The sequence below is a fragment of the Athene noctua genome, chromosome 1 (genome assembly GCF_965140245.1).
Source record: "Athene noctua chromosome 1, bAthNoc1.hap1.1, whole genome shotgun sequence".
Lineage (NCBI taxonomy): Eukaryota > Metazoa > Chordata > Aves > Strigiformes > Strigidae > Athene > Athene noctua.
In genome coordinates this window covers 72760107-72786182 of record NC_134037.1, presented here as the reverse complement: position 1 = coordinate 72786182, position 26076 = coordinate 72760107, and the positions used below count along the sequence as shown (strand labels likewise).

General features: G+C 36.0%; 1 protein-coding gene across 1 annotated transcript in view; it reads left to right on the top strand.

Moving 5' to 3' along the window:
- Positions 1-26076, top strand: part of ESR1 (estrogen receptor 1) — a 163476-nt gene that overhangs the window by 72232 nt on the left and 65168 nt on the right. The window contains 2 exon segments of the mRNA XM_074896545.1: positions 5616-5806; positions 19204-19320. Coding sequence (XP_074752646.1) covers positions 5616-5806; positions 19204-19320 — 308 coding nt within the window.

Below are 26076 nucleotides of genomic sequence, written 5' to 3'. Positions count from 1 at the left end.
TTCTATCACTACATTTGCTTGTAATGATAAAGCAACCAGAGGAGCTTTTCTCCAGCATGAAGGTCTCCTCCCGCATGGTTGTCACAGGTGACAGGGGAGATGCTGTGCAGCTCTGCTCTGGTGGCCTTCCTGGTCACGCTCTGGTGGAAAGACTTGTGAAGGCATAGGGAGCTGTGTAAGGCTGTGGGAGAGGGAAGACAGGGGGCTGGCCATGCAGTCCATATAGAGATCTGAATTACAGGCAGCTCCTTCTCATCCTATAGCTTATTTTTACCCAAGAGTGTCAAACTTTCACAGCTATGTTTATCACATACAGAAATTGAACTGAAATGTCACGTTTAGTGAGGTAGGCGCTAAGCTGGAAGGGACGTCATCACTGTGAAATGCTTATTGCTCTCATTTTTGATACTGCAGCCAGAGACATTAACTTGCTGATGACCAGAGAATAAACTGAGGATAGCGGGGCAAGAAAGGCCTACATATATATTACCTAAATGAGACCAGGACATGGGTGCAAACACCAGCATGAAGGCTCTCACTGCTTAGTAGCTTCACACTCTCAGGCATGGTTTGGCCCGGCTGAGTAATCCTCTCCTAGGACATGATTCAGGCAGGAGCTATGCAAGAGTCCTTCTCCCTTGGTGGCATAGACAAAACCATCCTTTTTTGAGGAGGAAGAGAGTTCAGCTGCGTGAGTGAAATGTGCTCAGAGCCATGCATCAGGAATCACTCGCAATCAGGCCCCAGGGTGAGCCTTAGCTGATTTACATCCCTGGTGGAGGATCAGCCAAGGAGTGATGCTGGCTTCTGAATCCACTGCTAGAACCCTCGCTTGTTGCTGTAGCCCATTTTGTGCCAACTCTGGCTCAGCATGGGGCCACCTCCCAAGGTCCCATCTATCCTAAAATACCCTGTGATTCTGTCCATTTGATATACAGCTTCCTGTAAGACTTTCTCTCTCCATCATCAAGTTGCATTTAGCTTAATTACAACCCTAGGCATTTTGGGATATTTGTTTTAAGCCAACATTTTCATTTGGTTGGCATATGATTTTTTTTCAGCTTCAGTGGAGCTGCTTTCTGAGAGGACAGTTTTGAGGTGTTTAATGTACTTGGTAATTTTCTGTTTACTTGTATATTTAGTCATTCCTACTGCAGTGCTTTCTGAGATGTCTTTTAAGTATTTTCAAGCACTTAATTATGTTCAAATAATCTTTCATGAATATTTTGCCCCATATGGAAATTCACATTCTAACAGCAAGTTAATTAATTTCATATTGAATAGCAGAATGGCGTTATAATAAATCCAATGTGTGGAAAAGCATTTGTGCTAGACCTTGACTGCATTTGAAATGGCCATTAGTTCTGAGGCTTTTTACACTGGGAACTTCCATCTATTCTAGTAAGAAAGATTTAGCAATTGCAGATTAAAGTTTCTGATATGAAAGTAAATTCAGAAAACTAGAATTTTGCAAGGTGTCTCCTTTAGCTGCTTAAATAACTTTTCCCTTAAGCCCTCCTACCTATGAAATATCTTTATTTTGGAAAAAGCTGGGATTGTGAATAAATCGGACCTTACCTCAGTGTTGGGTGTATTGCACACTGTAGGCTCTCCTAAATTCATTCTGCTTGCCAGTCAGACTACCGTGGTGTAAATTCACATTATAAAACTGTAATTCCCTCATGTACAAGTTCTTTTTACCTTACAGTCAACATGGAGTTAATGATCTCTTGGCTGACTCAGAGTTGCAGACATGAGTGAATGTTTAAAGCAGAGATGTCTTGTTTGCTAACACATTTATTGAAGAACAGACTCAGTTCAACATAGGTGGAAAAATATGAAAGTGAGTGTGGAAGACAAGTTTGTCCTGCTCTGCAGGTCCAAAACACTTTCCTTTTTATGTCTGCTGTGTTACTACATTTGGAAATGAGCAGTAAATTCTGAGGGTTTTTTGCTTTCTAATCTGTTCTGTTTCGGTGCAGGCCTTGGAGGGAGGGCTTTATCTGGGATTTTCTTTCTTTTCGATTTGTGTTTCTCTTTGGTAAACATAGTTGACAAGAACTTTTGGTCTTTTTTTGTTATTGTTTGCATAGATGACAAAGGAAATTGTTGAAAGGTTCTGCTGTTGTATTTTGGGAACAATGATCTCGCCAAAGTTATTAAAGTTGGGTTAGGTTGTTGCACTGTGTTCTTTAGAAGGCTAACCCTTGAAACATCACTGAAAACTGAATGAAGAGCAGACTTATTTTTTGTCAGGACACAGAATCAGTGGTCTGTGATGTGCATTAACTATCAGCTGATTTCTGGATGAAATTTGAGATGTTACTCTGATTTAGAAAGCTCTGTGTTAACGGGATGCTCTTTTCCCAAAAAGATTTCCTCCCCATCTCCTTTAATAAGGACTAGACTTTATTTATTAGCAGTTTTCATTTCCATTGTATAAATTGAAATGGGAGGCAGGATGCTATTTCTGGGGAGGAAGGGTCTAGGGGTATGTTAGTGTGCTTCCTGCTGTGGTTCAGAAAAGCCTGAATGTGATGACTCTTCAAGACCAGTTTGCAAAACCTTGCTCAAGTGGTGCTTGAGTGGCACTGATTATTTGAGGGAAGACAGCAAGGCCATTTTAGACTCATCTTGCTTTGTGAAGGTCTGCATTAACAGATTTATAGTGCTTTTTCAATGTAACAAGTTTGTGTGCAGGAAGGCAGTGGGGGTCTAAGTCAAGTACAAGATGCATGGGCATTATAAGCAGGTGAGAACAGTGGCATTGCTCCCCTCTGTCTGCTATCCCTTGTGCCACAGATCACAGGGAGCATATTGTCTCATAGCTTCTGCCCACAGCCTCCCTCTGAAAATGTGACCTCCTTGTGTGGCTGAGGATGGATAGAACCTGTGGGACAGACTCCCTGCAAGCGGCGTGGCAAAATATGTCTGTCTTTACTGCATCTTCTTTGTTGGTGTTTATGCATCTTATTTTCTTCAAAGTCTACATTACTTGTGAAATTTCTTATATGTTCTAGATAGAAAAAGTTTGCTTTGTTTGTTTCAGGCTATTTTTCAGTAACTTTTTAGTATTCTTGAATATAATTTTAATAAAAATGTATTTATGAGCCTAGTCTTGATCTGAATGAAGATAAATATTCTGAAAAGATAAAAATTTAAATTATCTGGACTGATGACGGATACTTTTTTGTATTTCTTTACTATGTTTTGGTTTTACCTGTTAGTTGCAGTGTTTCCTTTTGTCTCCAACTAGGAACCTAGGATTGCTTTAGTAAGTCTGTGTGTCTATGTGTGTGGTGTTGGAAAATTACTATACAACTGCAAAAATATGTCATTGTTTTGGAACTTGAAATTTTTTTCCTTTTACTGTTTTTTAAAGTGCTTTTTAAAAAAAGTTAGACTTTTAAAACTGTAATTTATTTGCAGTTCTTATTGATATGGAAATAATTTTGGGAACCTATTCTTTATAACATGCATATTTGTAACAGTTTGGAAAAAGAAATAAGATCAAAAAATTATTAATATCTACCAGGTGGTCATGTAAACTGAACAGACTAGACTATTGCTTTTAAAATGATATTGACAGTTATTTGCTTGCTTACTGTTTAACTTCAAATATTTAAAACATTAATGTAGTTATATACACCTAAAAGTATATTTTTTAAAAAAGCCACATCATGTTTAGTATAAAGTTACACTGAGAGGATGAATTAGGTGACCTAGTTACAGGCAGAGGAGAATGGGGTGAAGAAGATAAGAAACAAGAGCTTTGATGAGTGCTCAGTAGAAAAAAAATAAGTCAATTAAATGAGACCCTGGGATAAAGCAAATTCAAAGGAAGATTCAGGAACTGGAGAAGAATTAAAACTACCTAGGTTTGGTGGGCTAGAAATGTAGTTACACGAACAATGTATGTGTTGTATCCATAACAATTTATTAATGATACTGTTTGCACCTTTTCCCATTTTGACATCTAAAATATGCCAAAATTTTTTTTTCCCTACCTACTTTGTTGAACTCATGTTGTCAGAATTATGACATGCTCATTTTCCTATCTCACTAAAAAGCCAGAGTTGTGCCATATCAGCACTTCATCATTCGCAGTTTCTTCTGTCTCGCACAAGCCCAAAGGAAACAAAAATTATTTAAATAAATGTTCAGAATTAGCTGGTATATAAGGCTTGGTAAAGAACTTCAAATGTGGTTTTCCTGAATGATGACTATAGCAGTTGCTGCTATCTAACATGGTGAAGGCTCATGTTTCTGTAGTAACTGGTATTCATTCAAAGTTGTTCAATGAAAATATCGGTTTTGAGTACAGAAATTATATATAAAAAAGTCAAGGGGATGGCTGGCAGGATGTGTGAGAGCGTGCAGGTGGCTTTGCTGGTTGAAAGCTTTTGGGCATTGAGACGGACTGTAGCAGGAGATGTCAGCGATCTTTGGCTAGATGAAAGAGAATAGTTGAGCTTATATAGAGTAATCAGAAAGCTGCTGGGGAGTATTGGTTTGGAGCAGGAAGATGCTGTTGGTGCCAGATGCCTCAGTTCATCAAAACAAAGGAAGTTTTGCTACTCTGAATAAGGCAAAACTAGGTGTGTAGGAAGAAACCTGAAAGAGAGTCTCCAAGGCTCAAAACTGGGATATATTTGTCTGAGAAAATGCTGGGACTCTGGGGAGGTAAGAACCACCTGTTCACTAACCAGTCATTAAAACGTGCGTTTAATGGATAATTACTGTGAACAGTAGGAATCTTCATGCTTTAGCTTGTCTGATGCTGTCACTCCCAACTGTATCTCTGGGACAATTTGTAGTGCAGACTGTTACTGGAAAGCATGTTTTGCAAGAGCTGTTTGCCTTCCAGGAGCAATCCCAGAGTTCATTGCTGGTTCCCTTGGTAATTTCACATCCTCTCATCTTTTTGAATATTGTTTACCATGCCTGCAGCAGCTACCCATAATAACCTCTTACCAGATTCTCTAGATGTGAATTCATTGCCTTTTACACTATAAATTTGTTTGGTTTTCATTCAGCAGCATACTGCACATGTGGGTCATGTGGGTGTCTAGTATGTCTAGTACCTGTCTGGTGTACATTACTAGAATGTAAATTTTTTGACAACGATTTTTAATACCATCTGACTTTTCTTGTTGTGCTAAAAACATTTCTTTTTTAAGAAAATGGTATTGTAATGAGAATAGAGACTGTTTTATGCAGTAGTATATCTTTGACAATGTAAGGAAAGTTTAATTTAGCAATAATACTTGAAAATATCCTGGTTAATAATTTAGGTGACGTGCAAATTCAGGTGCAAGTCATGCTGAACCCTTTGGACAGGAGCAGATACACAAAAATAATGTTGAAATCTTTGTATTCCTTTGTAATGTCTTGAGAAAAAATTATCAATTTATGAAATAGCATTTTAATTTTTTCAAGGTACAATGCATAATAACATCAGATTGATTTGTGAGAAATTCCGCTGTATCTTACACCTTTCCAGCTAGAACAGGACAGAGGATAAAAGATGGGGTTTTTTGTCTATCTGTTTTTCAAAACTTTCTTTCTCACAGTCTGTAGGAGAAAGAATTATGCTTGTTTTTTGCTATTAACAGGCCAAGCTCTGATAACAGGCGCCATAGCATCCGGGAGAGGATGTCCAGCACCAACGAGAAAGGGAGCCTGTCCATGGAGTCCACCAAAGAGACCCGGTACTGTGCTGTCTGTAACGACTACGCTTCAGGCTACCATTATGGGGTCTGGTCTTGTGAGGGCTGCAAAGCTTTTTTCAAAAGGAGTATTCAAGGTAATAAACCGTTCAAGTGAATCACCTTTACTCTTTACTCTTGAGGAAACTGTGAAGCTACTCGAGATTGCAGCCTGAGCCCAGGACAGTGACATTTATTGGGTTTTCATTAACAGCTGCTGTGCTCTTCCATACATTTTTAGGTCTGTATTTGGTGAACGCTTCTAGCAGGTATATAATATGTTGTTATTTATTCCAAGATTAATGAGGGAAAGAAAAGCTTCTCTATGTTGTCCTTGTGTTAGGTATGCCTGACTGTGGAGGCAGTGAGAAATCTAATTAAAAGACCTGTATTGGATCAAGATGACCACTCTTTCAGGCTATGTGTGATTATCCAAAACATTTTTTTTGCTTTTAGAATTCCCTGTCAGATGAAGATTATTCATGTTGATTGATTTACTAATCATAATTTAGTGCTCCATTAGCAAAATGATTTTATCCAAACCTCAACTCCTTGAAGATGTGAGATGTCTTTTGAGAACAGATTTTGAAAGGAATGTTTCCTTGATTAAGTAGAATTTGTATCTGTCAGCAAAGCAGAGCTTTGAACTATACACAGAATGGTTTAGTTCAGAGTCTTGCCATGGCTAAAAGTATACTGTGCAAAGTGTCCAGTGGGGTAAAGGGCATCTAAAAGAAACAGTGCTAATTACTGTGACCGAGATAATTCTTGATACCTGTCACTCTTTGGGACAAATACTTTTTTGCTTTGTTCAGCATCTAAACTGTGTAAGAAGTTAAGTATGATTCTACTGAAAATACAGATACTGTTCAGTATCTAAGTCTTATTTTGAAGAAGAAAATAAGAGATTTCTTCCTTTCCAAACAGAAAACTAGTAAAGCGCTATGCTTTAGTTAGGTTTCTACAGTTTTTTAAATCTCCAGGTGATATATAGGCACAAAAATTACTGTTGCTCCTTTTTTGAAGTAAACACAGTGAGAAACAGTTTTTACCTCATATCACAAGGTGTGATTATTGCCTGTTTTGTTGTATGACTACCACTGAGGTGAATTAAATAAGACTTCCAGCATTCAGCTCAGAATCTTCCTCTCCTTAAAGAAAAAAGTGAAAGATTGTCTGTGGGGTAGACATTGGTGAAATAATTTGAATGTCAGTGATTAATTAATAGTTACTTGTATTTCTGCTTTTCCAGACTCTTCAGAATGATTTTTAGAAAAGAGAATGATTACAGCCAGAGGTCAATAATAAGCAACATTGGTGGGGGAAAGGGTGAAATGCTTTTTTTTTACAATATGAGAATGATTTACTTAAACTTGTGATGTATGGAGAACAGCTACCTTATCGAGTGTTTTTCATTATTTTTCATTTTGAGTTTCCCTGACTAAATCAGAATTATTCTTAGAATTTTGAAATTCTGTCCTCATACTTGAAGTGAACTAAGTCAGCAAAAAAGTGAAAATTTAAATATTCTTAAGCAAAAGAGTTAATTATCAAGTAATTTTACAGCACTGATCTTCAGCTTTTGGCCATTATGGAAGAAGAAATTAATCTGATTGTTTCAGTAAGTTCCACGGTTCTATGTCAGCACTTGGGTGATTTGGCCATAGTGTCCATGTGGACAAATGTTGTTGTGGTCTTTCACAATGCATCTGTTCTCTATTTGTGCTGCAATATATGGTAATTAGTAAATTTAATTCTTGATACATTTATATACTTAACATAATTTTTATGTAGGTAAGATTCAAAAATTTAAAGCTTAAGTTACCAGTGTTATGTAAAATACCTTTCTTGATCTTTAAGTCATGTTTTCTCTAATTTGAGCTCATTGCTTCTTGCCCTATCCCTTGTGGGTATGAGGAAGGCCTATTACAACAACCTTTTACATAGTTGAAAACCGTTATCATAGCTTTCCTCAGTCTTCTCTTTTTTAGACTAAACAAACTCACTTCTTTCAGTAGAACATGCTTTCTAGACTTCTGATCCCGTTTGTTTGTTTGAGGAGCTGATGCTCCTCTTTTGTGGTTAAAAGCTATTGTAAAAAATGACATCCACTAATATAAAAAAGTAATTAAAAAATATGAGTACTTATGAGAGAATTGTGATCACTTGATCACACTTGGTATGACAAGTCCTTTAAAGGACTTTTAAAGTCATTGGTACCCAATCTTGAGGAACTAAGGGATTTCTTGAATTTCCTACTGGATCTGGAGGAGATCTCTACCTCAGCAATTACACATTCTTGTTGGACACGTGTTCTGTTTTTGGAAATGACAGTAATTTTTAGATTGATAATACATGAGAAAACCTGTCATTTACATTGCAGATGGTAATAGTTTTAAACAGGTTGTGATCGGATATCTAGGAATGAATACTACTACTGTGTAGGTGTATGTGTAAAAGAATATGTGAACTAAATATTATTATATCTACATTGTGTATATATATGCATTCCTGAAAAAAAGACAAAAATTTCCTGGGAATCATGACTGGACTGTACTGAGGTACACAGGACTTCTATAAAAAAAAGTAACACAGAGTGCTTTCAACAAAGATTTTTGTTGTAGTTTGTAGTGTGTCTTTCTTTAAATGCAAGATAACCACGCAACTTTTGTGCTTTGCTGTCCTGTATTTCTCAGTATATATATAGATGCAGAGATGATTGGTCATTTTAATACTTCTCATCAGATATTTCATAAGAGAACTTCTATAGTGAAGTTTGATGTTCTTAATAGACTATATCTTAATAGACTATCAAACATTTTATATGGTTCTTAATAGAACCACAGGAAAAAGTGAGTACAGACATGAACAATGAACAGGCTGTATGGAGTAATCTGTTTCCTCCCTGTGGATCCATTATTCTCAGTGATATCTGACATATCTATGCTTACTTGCATAAGTATATACTTAAATTTTGTGAAAACTTACATCTGCATTTGACCTTACCTGTGGTGGAGATGGATAGCCTCATTTTTATCCAGGGGAGCTGGAATGGTTCTAGAAATATTTTGTACATTTAAGTGTTGTTTTTCGTTGCTGTCAAACAGTTAAAGTTTAAAAGGCAACCTGAATTAGTAGCTGTCTCTCAATCTACGCAACTGCTCAACTTTGTTTAAACAACAGATGGTTGGTGGAAAATCTCAGCTGCCTTCTGAAACTGCTCATGTCATCTATTTTGTTAGTTTATTAGTTTGTTAGTTAATCCCAAAAGTGATTTGGGACCTTGTTTTGAGAAAGCTCTGTGCAGACTGTTATTAATATATAACAGAGAGAAAAATCATATGACACCAAGAACACTGTGTTGCTTGGTGATAGAAGAGTGCCTTATTCTTCACCCAGTGTATGTAGCCTTCAGAAGTGTACTTGGTCAGCCGACTTGAATCCAGAAGCATAACAAGCAGTCACATCACAGCACACTGTACTTCTCTACTAAAATATTTATAGATTTTTAGACCAAGAAGAGCCATTAGATCATTAAGTCTGGTCTTCTCTCAGTATAACTTTACATGCTATCCATGTACAAAGCCCAGTAACTTGATGGCTCAAGAGCTTTCTTACAATGATTGCTTATTCTAATGATTTGTCCTCCCATCTGCTAAAAAATTACCTTTCTAATTTGAATTACTTTGTCTTTTACATCACATCCATGAACCAGACTTAGTATCTAGTATCCCTCTCCTGTGGGAAGTTCTTATAACCTAAGTCGTTATAATTAAATCACCTTGATATCTTAAGTGAACTAAAATCACAGAATCAACTAGCTTGGAAAGGACCTTGAAGATCATCTAGTCCAACCAATGTTTCAAAAATGTTTCAATCTCCTGCTGTACATCCTTCTATCTCCTGAGTCCTTTGTCATCACACCTTTTCTGATACCTCCACACCAGTAATAATCTCTTTAAAATTTGGATGTCAGAATTGCACGAAATATTTCAACATCAGCCTTACAAATGCCATTTACAAATTAAAAATGTCATTGTGACTCACACATTCTTTCGTCCTTCTAATTCTCTTGGGTTTTGGATAGCCACCAGAGGGTACAGGACAGGAAGGAATTACTCTTACCATCTCTGACAAGCATTCAACAAATGCCTACATGTGTGGGGCTGAAAACCCCAGTGGGAGCACAAGAGATTCAGAACAAACAAGGGATAGGTAACTCCTTACGCTGGAGGGTATCTTAATCTCAGAAGTGTTGATGTATTTTAGAAATCCCCTGTTCTATCTCCCTGCCTCCTTCATATGCCCTTCTGATGTTTTCAGGTGCACCTCTCTGCTTTTTCTTACAGTGGTATACTTAGACAAAAATCTGGGATATTTCAGAAATATTCAGTTAAGAATTACTGCCTGATGGGAGGCAATACTGATCCAGCAAGAACGGGTTGGCAGTGGATGAATAGCCACTGGATGAATAGCCAGGGATTCCAGAGGCCTGCTGTTAATGTCTTAATCACAGAGATATAGTGATCTCCAAAGTGCAGGAGTTCTTAAAGCTTGGAATTATTTAGTTGTGTGTCTTAAACATGGATTTTATTTAACAGTTATACCTTCTGACCATCAAGTAGGAGAGTTTTGGCAGTAGACTTTGAGTGTTATCAATTAATTTCACAGTGATTAAGCTGTATTTAGTTGGAAGTATGTAGTTTTAAACTTTAATGCTAGGAGTAGTGGTAATATATACATATTGTCATCTGAATTGGAGAGAATTTCACTGGTAAAACATGCCTAATAAGTGGGTGTTTAGGTAATGCTGCAGTGCAGAAATTGCAATATTGTCAATTTGGGAGGTTTCTGAGATCTTCGCTTTAACTTTCCATTATTGTCTTTGTTTTCATGGTATTTTTGTAATCTGTTTAATAACGGCTGTAGATGATGCACAGATCCTGCAGCCAAGATGACAGAAACTCCCTAGTAAGACTTCTTGAACACTGATTTTATGAGTTGTCAGCAGAAAAAGCAAAACTACAAAACATGAACTTAAGTGAGACTAGCAGAGGTAATCACAGCCAGTAAACAGGTGGCTGCAGACAGGTATCTAGTCTCATGGTGGAAACACATGGTTCCAGTTTGAGGGGTAGGTGACTGCTGGAAGTTTGAAGGCTAGAAAATGTGTGTTGGAAAAGTTCACCAAGGTTTAGCCATCACTGGGACTGCTCTAACAGCCTGTGGTCAGCCAAGTTCTTCTGAAACTTCTTTTGATTTATTTTTGTGGTTTGGTCGTTTTTCTCTAGAGTCCCTTGAGTTAAACACGTGCTCTGATTGTTGTTCCCTAAAGTGCATTTTTAATATCAGCAGTCTAATTGATGGTGATGTTGTTTCAGAAACTCGGGTGTTATTGAAAGGCAAGAGTCAATACCTCTTTTCTCCTAGTAAGGCAATTTTGAATGTGGTATTTTTCCAGCATGTTTCAAGTGCTGCATTCAGCATGGATGTGGCAATGACTTAAGATGTTCACACCCAAGATAATTCTTTTTCATGGTCTAAGAAAATCATAGGGCTGCGGTGGACCTTGAGCCCAAGTCCATCTTTCTGTCCTGTAATAGGATCTACTGATGCCAATTGCTTATATATGTTTATTGAACTGCTTCTTAAAAACCTGTGGCCTGATCCAATGTTTTATTCCCCTTATCTTTGAAGGCTAACGTGAAATTTGAATCTTCCTTCCTGCAGGTTAAGCTCATCACTTATTTTACTGTCTGTCATGCCACAGAAAAGAAATTGTTCTCTCCTTCTGCAACAGCCTTTAAAGCATGGAAGATTACTATTACACTTAACACCCCCCCCCCCCCCCCCCCCAAATTATTCTGTTTTACCTAACCTGAAGAAATACAGTTTATTCTACCTTTACATTTTGTTTTCTAGACTTCTAATCTTCTAGTTGCTCTACTTTGGAGATTCTCTATTTATCCTGTTTTCTTTCTTTCTTGAAGCACGATTTCCTTCTATATGATGCTTTACAAGTACTGAACAGAGCAATAAGTTTACCTTATAAGCCCAGCCAGTGGTATTTGTCTACATCCTTCACACTGTAATGTTTGCTTTATTTACAAAAACATGACACTGTTCACTCAGTCACTGTGTAACGTAGAATAAACTCAATCATACTTTTGTATTTCCCATCTTGTTTTGTATATCTGATTTATACTGATTTGTACTGATCCTTACTTTTGCTCTGTTTTTTTCCATGTGCTATCTCCAGTTTGCCAAGATAATTTAGAATTCTTGTCCTGTAGACTCTTGCATTTATTTCAGATTTATTTCTGTCTGACTAACAGAGTAGTCTGGTCCTTTCTCTGTTCTTCTAACACATATAAATGACATCCACAAATGAATAACATTTAATAAAATAAATACTCCAGTCCATTATCCATCAGTGAGGAAAATACTGTATAGAATTGGATCCAGGACAGACATTATGGTGCCTCATTCAATATCAGCTTCCATTGTAACAGTGAATGCTGATATTCTTTTCTGAGATTGGTTTTCTGAAATCATCTAAGCTATATTTTCCTAGCTGACATATGAAATGTCACCCCAGGCAATCTTGAAAGCCTTTCTGAAGTTGGGCAACACACTTTACCAGGAAGTAGAGAACACTCACTGTTATCTGATTTTATAAATTGTCACTGGTTCTTTCTCTGTAAAGTCCAAAGCTTTTCTCACCTCCTAGACAAAATTCCTAGCCCTTAGAAGCTGTACTTAATGTATCCTGTATTATTAGCTTTAATGTGATATACCTTCTCTGGAATATGATTGTTGTGCCATATCAAGCAACAAAAAAACTTAAACAATATTTCATTTTGCAAGTATTTAATGAATATATCATTTGGAAACTCACATTATTTCTATCTCAGGACTGAACCTGTCAGCAGTTCAGTATATTCACATGGGGAAAAAAAAAAATATTTACATTTACAAACTACAAGAGAATATATTTGCTTGTCCAGCAGGAAAGTGCTTGACTGTTCCACTTGGTTTTAGAGAGTGTGAAGGGAAATATGTTTTTGTAACCTCATTTAACTCTGGTGGGCTTATTGATTTAAACTGGCTTCATAAGTTTCACTCCCACAAACTTTAAAACTTCCTGTAGGTTAAGTTGTCCTTTGCAGTCACTTTTGAAAAATGAAAATCAAACTAGAGAGAACTGTGTAAGATGACTAAAATGATGAATGTACTGGAAGTGCATGAAGTGATCTTTGACATAATTTATTTCCAAAAGGAGACTATTAACAAACTTTATTGAAGTATGTGTACTAGTTCAGAGTTACCGTAAAAGAACCAGCATGGCAATTAACTGCTGGTACAATTTAGTAATAGATGTAGTAAATATCTCATTGTCTGAATTCTTTGAATAAGATTATATATTTCTCTCAAAGATTTGATGTAATTTAGTCACAAATTGTTGAAATAGTTGGACTTTCTTTGTTATAAATAACACAGTTATTCCCCACTCTAAAATGTGATTAGAGATGTGCAGGACAACAGACTATGTTACCTTTGTTGACCCTTCTGATCATAAAATGAGTGAATCTTCTATAGAGCATGGATGTCGTTAGGGTATACGTGAGCAAACCAAGGAGCACAGATGTGTATCAGTAAGCGAAAGGAGACCATAACTATGTTTTACTTTGTATGAGAAAGTAGCACACAGGCAGAAAAGGGGCTTTTGGGTCAAAATACTGATACCAGGAACCACTTGGGTACCAAAGATCCAAATACAATACAAGCCTAGCTAAACTTATTTAGTAGGTCCCATCGCAACCCAACACCTGATGTTATACCAGGAGTAAAAATATAGTTATATTTTTTTGTTGTTGTTGCTAACAATTGATTGGATTTTAAGTGCACAAGAGTAATTTGCAATAATTTTAACTTTTTGTCCTCTTGATATTAGTTGTGGGAGTTTTCTGTAGTAGAATTCCACCCCTTCCCATTTTAGCTCAAATAAACTGGGAAGCTAAAAATACAAGAGATTTCATTCAAAGTCTATGGGAATAAGACAGCCATGGCTTGCCTACGACTCTCTCTGAAAATGCTTTTTGTCTCTGGAGGGATCATATTGAGATGGTTGTGAGTAATACATTGTGGGAGTTTTTCCTTTAATACAGCTGTTGGTTTACTTATGCGCCAAGGCTTTAAAACAATTATGATTTATCAGATAGGGAAACAAAAAATAGAATGTCACACTCCTTGCCAGATTTTGTGAAGATTGGGATCTGGATTGATGTCTTTTTTTAGTTTGTCATGAGGAAAAAATATACTTCCTAATTTGTTACCTTGTCTAAAATTTTAAAAAGTGGGAATGGAATTGGGGTAGAAGTAGACTTTGCTCATGATATCATAATCCTGAAATAGTAGATGAAACACCAATTGACATTTTAGGACTAAGGCCAATAATAACAACTTTTAAATTATCTGCTGATGTAGAAAATATAATTTTGTATTTATATACCTATAAAGTTAAGAAGTGTTTTACTTTTTATATGTGACCCTTTCTCAATGCGTATGTTCATGCGTTAATAAACTGGGGAGACGGCAGCAGGTTTGTCATCCTCATGCAATGCCCATTCTCATTCTTTTTCTTCATTTGTCTTGTTAGCTGAAGTAGTATATGGAAAAGGTAAACTCCGTATCATAATCATTTTGGCTTGAATTAACTGCTCATGTGAACAGTGCTATACATACATGAAGGATAGAACATTCCATTAGTAGGTGAACACTCGGTCTGGCAGCTACATGACACAGCTGGTGGACTTAATACAGAGCATATAGATTTTAACCTTTCCTCCTTTCTCATTTTTCAGTGGTTCTGTGATCTTTCTGTATGCATAGAAGGAGGACTTCCTCACTGGATGCAAAGAAAGTGTGTTTTACTATCTTCTAGGCCCTTTTCTTTACTATGACAATTAGTAATGTCTTGCTAGTTTAAAAACAGAAAATGATTAAACTTCTCAGCAGTGCTGGGTAGTTGCTAAGAGAACCCAAGTTACAAATCCAGAGACCTTGTCTGAGGGTAATTAAGCTGTGAACTTGAATGTCTGTGCTTATAAAGGAATTAGACATAACCTTCTGTTCTTTTGTGAAACCTGTTAGGAAAGAGTGAGATTTGAAATCAGTGCAATTTTATTGGGGCACTTTAACTTAAAATTGGGATAAATTTTAATTTTACATTTAACATTTGTTCATACTGTATTAGCATATGCAGTGTCCAGGTGCTGTTTTCTTTTTACTATTTATGAAAACTTTCCGCTTGCTGTTGAGGCTATTCTTTTCAAGATTTTGCTTTTTATCTGCAGTCTTCTCACTCATCGCTTGCTTGGCACCTTAAGGTGGAGATAAAGTCTACACTCTAGCCTTCCTTTTACCTCCATGTACAAAATTCTGCGAATTTCACTGTCAAAATAAGATCATAGAAGGACCTGGTGCTTCCTCAGGAAACGGCTAATCTGGCAGATGCCTTATACAGATAGATAGTCGTTTAAGAAATTTGTGTGACATGAGGATGGAAAATAAAATAATAATTAAAGGAAAACCACATATTAGTAAAAGGAATTATTAGTAAAAGTAATTATTACTATCTTTGTTTGAAATGTATGATGAGTTAATTCAACTACATCAGTTTAGGTGTCATACAAAATTCACCTAACAAAAATGTTCCTTTATTTGCTTTGTAGAATTGTCATTAAGCATTCTTAAACTGGCATGCTGACATGTTGGTTTCTTGAATTCATTTTTTGCACAACTTTTGTACTGTTTAAACTAATGATTCCCTCAGGCTAATCTTGATGATTATTGGAATATAATATGGCAAGTACACATTTAAGGAAAAAAAAATCTGTGTTATGTTAATTGCTGTTGATCTATTAATATGACGCCAATTTTCATCCTTGCTGGTCAAGGACAAAGTGAACTCAGATTTTCAAAGCTGCAATTCAGTGAACCACTGAAGCATGTACTTAACTTTAACCATATATACTGTGCTGAGACTACTTGTTAGAAGTACACAGATGCTTAAAAGTTCTGCTGAATGTAGTGACACTTAACTTTAAAGAAATATGGAGTGTTTTGCTGGCTGAAGCCCTCCCAGATAAATCATCTGGCCACTCCAATTCAAGCATGAGCTGCTGTTGCTTACACCACAGCTATCTTGAGAACCCTTAGACAGACAGCAGTGAGTGTCTGAACGTAAATACTAGACACATGATTCATGGAGACAAGAGAAAGTCAGACTGCATGTGCAGTAAGAAAAAACTCTGATTATGTCAGACTGGGTTAGAATAAACTCAAAGCTTTCCCAATTTCAGCCATTATCTTCCTGTTGATACTTTTCTTCCGTATCCTTTCCCCCTTCACTGTTGGTCGTTATTATACAGATTGTCAAATATAAAATTAGTGCTTTAAGAAAAGAGCCAGATCTTTGCACCCTGTTCTGGAAAGATCTTAGCATATAATAAAATGCTATGAAAATACTTAAAGTTATTTTTACTTTTTAAAAATGTGCAATGTGTGAGATCTCAGAAGAAAAACAGACCACCCTTCCTCAAGCTCCTCCAGTAGCTCCCTTAAACTCTTTCTTTGTAGCTCATGACAGTGCAAGTCATACATATGGGGGGATTAAAACTAGAGGTTCTACCATACTAAACTCACTGCCTTTAATATTATGCCAGTTATCTGTTAATTTATTTTTAAAAACCCCAGTGAGACCACAGAGTCTAACTGGCATCTGCTTCCCTTTAAGAGTATCAGTGATCACTGAAGACATTTCTTCCACTTGGTATTCCTGAGAAACTAACTATCCAAATGGCCTAATTAGCCTGTCTTCTAGCTTGTGTTACTGTTTGGATACCATGATAATGAAGTGCAGGGCAGCTGGGCACCTGATGATGTGTTCCACTTACACGTTGATAATTCCCACCAGTGAGAAATCCCTTCTAGTAAATCAGATTGTTTAGAATCAACTTTGTCAAGAGATGAGCTTTAAGGATAAAATAGAAGGTAGAATAGTTAAAAGACAATTCACTTTACAGCAGAGTTATTGAGTTAGACTATTTCACTTTAAAATAATAGTTGTCTTTAAATGTTAGCTATTACTTAATTGTGTTCAACCTTTGTCCCTTCTGTGCCACCCCAAGCTAGACTCCCCTAGTCTGAGTCTGCACCTTGCAAAGGAAACTTCCTCACTTCCTGTGACTGAATACTTGAAATCAGATGGTACTGTGCAGAAGCAGGAAAAGTTCCTGCCTTGCTTCTTCTATTTGTTTCTTTCTTCTTAACTGATTAATTTGATAATAATTTCTACTGTATAATAATAAACATTTTCTTCTGGTTGCTTACATCTTTTCCAGTCTTCTGAAAGGAATGTCGGTTAAACTATACCAAAAATTATGAGAAATATTAAATTATCTTCTTGTTAGGTTTATAAAAATTATGAAGTCTAAACTATGGCACTCATAATTTGAAGAAGTATGCCTCTCACACAGATCTTTCTTTTTTTTTTCATTTAAAATTTTATAGGTTTTATTCTGTGAAGTCTGTCAAACATTTTGAAAGAAGAGTGGACTGGCTAAGGTGCAGGTCACATGCATGAAAACAGACTAATTATGCTAACCTTTAAGGCATATATTGAAGATAAAACTTTTCAGTGTAAAAATATGATAATACAAATCACATTAATTTTAGTAGGGACTGCAGCTCTATCACAAATAAGATTATTTTATGTATTATTCTACAAACCAAATGCCTATTCCCAAACGTGCAGTTTGCGTAAGGAAATCTAGGTTCAGAGCCAAAGAAAAGGTTACCACCCATGTAAGCACTATGAAAAAGAATGTCTGCCCTGCTGGTATTGATTCCACTTGATTTTTGATTTTTGCATACTGTCATTGAGAGCCTTATAAAGGCTGGTGATTGAGGTCAGGTGCTACAATCTTTTGCTACTGTTTAGTGTGACCTAATAAAAGTGCATTTTCTTGAAAACGTGGCTTTCCCTTTTGTTCCTTTTCCCTGTATATATGACATTGTTGTATGGTTGAGGCTGTTTTCTTTCTGACTTGATCTTTTTTTTCTTACACGTGAAATGTTTTGAATCAGATATAGAACAGTCTGTGTCCTACCAGAGGAACTGAAAATTAAAATGGTCTTTCATGCTGAGTTTGAGGTAGTGTTTCTGTTCTACCTTTTTACTCAGTCCTGGAGCAAAGCCTGTGGATTCAGATTTTTCCAGTATTATACTGTTCTGTCAAGTAGAGCTAAAAAATAATAATTCTGTCTATTCGAAACAGTGTGTAGTCAACTGTCACCATATTAACAAGTTTACAGTTTGGCTGCTTATTTTGATTGGATCCCAGTTATGTAGCATTAGAGAGCAGATGTTCCTGCTGTAATCTGATAGTGATTTTTACTCTATTTTCTAATTTCTAGTCAAGGATAGATGATTTGATGAGACCAAGGCCTCTGTCAAACCTCCACCCTACTCTACCTCAGGCTGATCCCTTGACCTGAAAGAAAGAACAAACAGTTCTGCAGTAAAATTGTTTCATTGTGTGCTGTACCTTAGTTGTGTTTAGATGAATATATAGCACCATTAAGATCATTTTGGATAGTCTTTTTTGTCCTTGCTAAATCTTATCTGTGGTTGGAAAAAAATTTTATAGCCAGTTTAAGCACTCATTTTTTAAGAGAATATTGGAATAGAGGCTTGTTGACAGTAACAAATTATGGTACGCTGGAAATGTTTGTAATGAGAATTGAGATGTAGACGGTAATAAAAGAGGAAGTGGAGCTCTGAAGGAAAAGGTACCAGTACCAAATTTGATTGCAGCATATGGCAATTTAAGAAATTGTAATGACAAAAAGTTTTTGCATGTATCAGTTGTCATGCAGCTGGAATTAGAGACTGATTTATCCCTGAGATACAATTAATTAATGGTTGTTGCTTCTATTTTATATTGTTGATTTTTGTTTCTCAACTTCCCTAGATTGTGGTAGATATCAAAAAATGTTCTGTGCATAGGCCTTTTTAATTCTATAAACCTATAACCATTTTGTGCAGTCTATTAGTTAAACATCAACACAGGCCAATGGACCAGATAGCATTGTATTTCTCATGCTAAGAGCAAGGAAGTCAAGGGACATGTTCATGTTAATCTATCCTCTTTTGTGACTGCTTTAATTGTTCATTATTTTAATCAGTCTACAGAAGTTATAATTTGTGGTTTTCGTAGTCCTTTTAAAGAACCTGAATAGGTGCATTGTGAATAGATGTTAGTTTCACTATCCATATCAATACTTTTATAATAGATTATGATGGTAACCCTACCTTCTTCCTGAGATGTTAGATGCTGTACTGAATACTCAATGAAAACTAAGAGAGTGTTATAGGCAGTTTTGTTATGTTTGTGTATAACTGTGTCCTTACTTCCCTCTGGTTTTACAGGGCACAATGACTACATGTGTCCTGCTACTAACCAGTGCACCATTGACAAGAACAGAAGAAAGAGTTGCCAGGCTTGCCGACTAAGAAAATGCTATGAAGTGGGAATGATGAAAGGTGGTATGTACACAACAATGAACAAATCCTCAGCATTGGTGTCTGCCTTCCTGTCTTTTAACTTCATCGGACAGTTGATATGGCTTCTAAAGGAGGAAGCAACTAATTTTATTGACCTGAAGTGTAAAGTCAAAGAGCAATTAAAAAAAAAACCAAAACAAACCTCCCAAATACCATGTTATTAGTCTTGCTAAAATTTGCATCAAAATTAATAGAAACATTACTTCAATGGAATTAGGATTCTTCTGTTAATATTTTTAATTCATTATTTTTTTTTATCTCTCATGGTAGACTCCAGATCAGGATGAATGAAACTTAACCCAAGATTTTGTAGCATTTGCAGCTCAAGGTGAAAAGCACTGGTAGTCTCAGATCAGTCCATATTCATTAAAGTAAACTTCTGAATGTGTAGTACTTGTTCTGTGAATTCTGGAAGGGAAAGTAAATTCCTCTATTTCGGTACTGTACATATATTTTATATGTGAATTGATTTCACCCAAGAATATTAAAGGATGAGATGAATGCCACTTTCTTGGAACATACTTATGTAATGATGATGTCAGAGAGGAAGAATCAGAAATCGAATGCTTAGACTGAAGTGAAATATCACTAAATTATTTATATATACAGTGTTTAACTTTTGGAGGCAAAATTAGAAATACATGACAATACTGAACAATTGCTACAGTATGTTCTTAGATGGAAGAATTCTTTTGTAACGTGGTTTTGGATTGCTCATGATACCTGCTTTTCTCCTCTGTGTTACAGTACCTTATGTTTAACAAAAGCAGACAGAATCCAGCTATTTTTAATCCTTTTGAAAATGCCAAACTCCCAAGAACTAAGAATATTTAAGAACAGGAAATCATAAAGTTTGATATTTGCTCTAAAGCAGAGGAAAAACTTGTTGCAGCCTTCTAAAAATTTCAGATTGCTTTTATTAATGATAAGCAATCACTAACTTTATTGAAACCTATTTCTACAGGAAAATTTAGCAGTAGGTGTTCAGAAGGGAATGGATCAGAACCCATATTTTATGCGTGAAAGGAGCTAATTGCTAAATTACAGATTGGCTCTCCCTTTCTCTGGCATACTTAATCCTTACTTATTCCACAAAAAATCTGAGGGAAGAGAGAGGAGTGGCTCATCATCTTTACCCTTAACACAACAAAGGGTTTTTAATAAGTTCAGTCTGTGCAGTCAAGGTAGGCCAAGTCTGAGAATCTTGGGACAAAGAGTAAAGGGGAAAGAGTAAAGGAAAACTAGTCTGTTGTTGCTGCACTTTGAGGATGAATCTGCATTTTTCTTAACTCAAGGATCAGGCAAGAGCTGAGACTGATTTCGTTAATCTCAGTTTTGAGATGGAAGCAGGAGAAAGGTGTCAAATCTCTTTTTAGTTCTAACACTAGGCAGTAGTTGATTTTTTTCATAAGTTTTAGTTTATAGATCCACAGGGGTTTTTGTTTCTGTATTAACATCCTGGTGTACATGGCTAGAACTCTTTATAGGAAAATTTATGTAATTAGTATCACAGCTATGGTCCAGAGAAGTTAAAGTTTCAGGTAAGACCAACCAAAATCAGAAAATCAAAATACATAAATTTGCCATGCAGCTTCAGTTCTGACCTTTGCCCATGCGGCAGATCATAGTTAAGATACATCATTATGTTTTATGTTCATGATATTACAACTTTCATTTGGCACATTTCCATCCATTTATGCTCTTACGTATTTAATTAATAATCCACTGCACCAGTTTGACGTTTTTCATGTTTCTTCTCTAAGATACATATTGTAAAAGGTTTTTCACTGTTCCATACATAATTGTTTCAATCACATAACCATTGCACAGAATTCTCAACTAACATTCTATAGATTAAAGAAGTCCAATAAAAGACTGCAATTTTGTCCAAATTTTCTTTCTAATATAGATGTTCTGGAATTTTTGTTTCTCACAGTGGCCCTCACTTGAGTAAAGTCCTGTGGATTCCATTCTTTTCTTTTACGATGGTGTAAGAATTCTATAGTCACTACAGCAACCGGTAGTTAAAAACTAGTATAATGTTGTGACTTTTTGGTTGTGTTTGGTTTGGGTTTTGTTGTGTTTTTTTTTTTTTTTAAACTAAGCTCCCAACTTACAAACAAGGAAATTAGGTGAATAAATTCTGCCTGCTCTTATAGGATCACTAATAATGCACTGAAGTCCATCACTGGTTCATAGGCAAGAGTTTAAGAATATTTATTTTATGAAGTCTGGGAAAAATTTCTCTAGATCCCTTAGTTGCACATTATAAATCTGGTATGCCTGCAGATGTAGTATTCAAGAAAGGTAAAGTTAATGTAGGATGAAGTAAAGCATTCAAGCTTCTACTGGATTCATTACCAATCCCATATTGTCCATGTAGCTGTGGAAGAAAGAATCCTTTTCTTTAAGTAGTACTTGATAATTGTCACATTTCTCTCAGATGCAGATAAAGGTTAAGTGAATGTTCTTTTATGCCATCTTGTTAACTTTTAAAGTGTTAATTTTTGAATATTTTTAGATATTTTTGGGTGCTTTTTTTGTTTTCTCTGAGTTCTCTTAAGCTTTTCTCTTTTAACAGATCTCATAATAACATTTTTCTTCAACTTTTTGCATCTTCTAGTGCTGTGGTTAAATTAAGGCTCACATTTTCTCTAATAATTCATAGTTTTCTTGATTGAATTTTACATTAACATCCTTTTGCTCATATTGAAGTATTTGCCTTGTTTAAAGGCTTTAATTCTATTATAGATGTAAAAAAATTACTCAGTTGTGTCATTTTGCACTTCTGTATCTATCTCCACAATTTGCTTATGATGATCTATCTTTTAGGCGTAGTGAAAAACACCTGTAATATTTCTTTTCTTTAAATGTAATCTCAGTTTTCCGTCTGCACTGAATTAACTGAGGTTTCTTAAAAGATTGTCAAACCTGCTAACTTGTGACTTTTATCTATCATTTAACTTCTGAGTAATGGCTGATATTAATTACAGAGTTTCAGTAAATATGGAGGAAGCTAAATAAAATCTTGATTGAATATCTCTGGTTAGTTTTAAACATAGGTTATAAGCTATGGTTGCTGAGGTTTTTCTCATAGAAGGTCACGTAACACAGCATAAAAAATTCATACTATACTGTTGTTAATAGAGTGGACAAAACCGAAATATGGTTTTGGGGCTTCATTCAGAAAAAATGCAGGCTTCAAGTGGCTCTTGAGCTATGCTGTAGGAACATTTATTTATGAGTTTCTGTGGAAATTCTATAGTGTTTTTCATCCTGCTGTTCTTTCATATTTTAAAAATTTCTTTCAGTACTGAAGAGTTGGTTTCTTTATCTCCTCTTATGTTTGCAAGTGTTTCCTTCTGCATCTGTTACTGTGCTACTTCAAGAGACAATTAGGTTGCCGGAATCTCTGCTGATGTAGTCAGCATCTGAGGCAGAACTTATAGCTGTTATGTTTTGTCCAAATGCTTCAGTCTCTCTTTTTGAATAAGCCAAAAAGACCTTAAAATTATATGTTATTAATTAGTCTGTGCACCCTTTTTTGTACATAAGGATAAAAGAGGTCACATAGAATAACCTCATTGTCATGTCCCTCTTTCTTCTGGTGGGGTACCAGGGAAGAATAGGTTCATTTTTGTTTATGATCCACTGATGCTTTCTTGAAGGTTGTTTCTGTTCTGGTTTGGAGAAGTATATTCTGACTTACTATTTCCTGTGACAGGGAGTCCCAGCTTCCAAATGGAGTTTTTAAAACACTTGCAATCCTGAAACTCCAATCATATGTATGGTCCAGGTGATCTCTGTTCCAGTACGGATTCAGTTTTCTATTTCTTCATTGTTTTAATGGCTTTCTTATGACTTGTCTCCGAAAGACCTCACTCTCTGAAATCAAAAGCACCTTATTTTTACTGTTATTCATTAATTATTTTTATAGTGTGGTAAATGTGAATTTTTAGTTATTAGCATGCTACATTCTTCCCCTCCTTTCATGTGTGACAAGGTAGATTTAACATCGAATGGTCTGTGGGATCAAAGCAGAAGAATGCTAGTGGAATTAGTGGCTATGAGAAAAATTTGTCATAAATGTTAGATCCTTAACAAAAAATCAGTTATTTGCCTGGTAGTCCATTTTTAGCACCCTGAGACCTATGTAATTCTGTCAGTTGTTGAATGCTGATGGCTTCCCAACCTCAAGTCATGTGAAATGTGGTAGTCAAGGATCTGACTGCTCATGTGCTAGATCCAGATGGTGATCATGTATATGACCAGGGCTATTTACTGTCTTTCAACAGCCTGAAATTTCATGTTGTAGAGAGAAGCTTCTCAGTGTTGTTTCCTATGGTAATGAAATGACATCATTACAGCACTTTTGAAGCCTACATCCTTCAAGGTTGCCCTCACAAAGTATCTGAGAACCCTTCAGAGATTCCTGCAGTACAGCCCAGGGAATAAAAGTCTGTGTTTACTGTAACAGTGTGCTATAACCACATGCCAGATGCCTGTAGAAACATTCATTAACTTTTACAGACTGGAGTATTTCAGTTTTTCTCTTATATTGTCTTGCAATAGTTACCCACCAGTAACCAAATGGGAATTCTGTTGGTTCAGTGTGACAATGTTGCTGAAGTTTAAGACAAATTTTTACGGGGAAAAGAAAAAAACATTTGGAAAATTTGCCATCCTCTCAGAGAAGACCCTTGCTGATTTTTGTCTTTAAACAGAGAAAGCTATGCTTCCTTGATGAATGCTATATTTGTTCATGCTAAAAAGCTAGAGAGTTATTAAAATAATTCTCAAAAGCAGAGGTAAATCGATGTCTGATGCAACCACTAGAAGGGCTCCAGACTTTTTAATTTTCAATGTCATTAACTTTTAATGAAATATTATGTTAAAAATAGAAATTAGTGAATGAAGGAAAATGGATTAACAATATGAAACTATTTTGGTTTGTCTGAGAAGAACCTTTATGATATTTATTAGACATACTGTTCTGTACTCAGCCAAATAACTGTGTAGGTGGGGCCTGATAAATGTATGACAAAATGTACATTTTTAAGATGTAATTGATGGGCTGAAAGCATGTACTTAAGCAGCATTTGAAACAAACTCTTGTCAGTTTAGAACAGTCTCCTGGAAAGAAGATGGATTTGAAACCAGACTTTTTAATGAAATATTTCTTTTTTCCCTTTTTTCATATGCAGAGTGGTTTGTTGCCATTGAATTGTCCCAAAACATAATATTCCACTGTTCTGCCCCCAGAATAAGAGAGACCATTGTTGGAAACACTTTTGACAAAAATAGTTTATCTTACTATTTCACTTCACAGAATGAACACTTGTTTGAGATGGTAAAGCTAAATATATCTGCATATTTGTTTACATTTGCTTTTTGGCCTTTACATACTTAAAATTTCCCAATTAGGAATTATTTTAGTTGTAATATTACTTGGGAATAGATACAGCAATGAGACAGTCTCTATTTAAATTCCAGATTAATTTTAAATGAAGTCTAGGATCCTTGCTGTGTCTCCACCTCTTTCTGCCACTTGTTCAGACTGCAGGTACCTCAGGGTGTCACTGTGCATTCACGGGTTTTGAGCAAGCCTATGCAGATCGGAACAGCTGGTGTCCTCTCCTTACTGAGCTTGAGAAATTCCCAGAGTACTAGAGCTTCTGGTTCTTCACTTGGTCAGGCATTTACAGTTCAATTCTAGCACTATCAGGCCTGATATATCAGGCCAAGTAGCTTCAATACCCTAATTAATTTATCTAGTTTCTAAAATGTAGAAGTTGCAATTTGTCACTGTCTTTGAGAATTATACTAATGAACTCATACTCCTAAAACTACTTGGCTTTTCCAAATCATGGTTGATGTATGGTTCCTGTAAAGGCTTTATTGTGACCCCTGAGATGACTATGGCTTCACTGTAAATATTGCCTAGAAATGGGGTTGTTGCCATACTTACTGTAGCCAAATCTTAATATGATTTGTGCTGGAGTGTCAGCACTGAAAGGGATTCAGTTGAATGGTATATGAATTGAACTTCTACATATCCTCTGATGCTCTTTAAAACATGTGCTATGAATGCCGAAGATGGAATGTCAAAATACATATTAGGATGAATTATGTCTTGCACCTTCATCTGTAATTAGTAAACCATTGGTTCTCAAACTGTGAGTTATAAATAGTCATTAGAGACACAAATTACATTTGCCTGCTTGTTAACAGCTTTTTTTGTTACCAGGTCTTCAAAATCTTTACATGGAAGACCAGTTTTATGATCTGCATTATAGCTGATAGGAACACTGTGATATGTAGTATGACTCGATCATTGAGCAAACTGTTGAGAGAACTGGGAGTTGAACTGGAATATCTGAGTGCGAGCCCTGGGCTCTGCATCCCCCCCCCCCCCCCCCCTGGAGCTTCTCTCTCCCTTTCACTCTTTTAATAGAAGGTAGTTCTGATAGAGGAGAAAAAAGCGCCCCAGTTTGGAAAAGGTTGAGAGACATTTTTTGAAAAAGACACCCACATAAACAGACATACAGCATTCATCAACCACTTAGGAGTAGAAAAAATTGCGATATCCAGGTGCACAGCCCAAACTCATCTCTCTTATTTATTTATACTACTGAGTGTCTGGATATCCTTGTCAGAAACCAGGCTATTAAGCACTGTCACTTGAGGCAGGCCTGTTCAAGATTAGACATTAAATTCTGATTAATTTTTTTAGAAGAT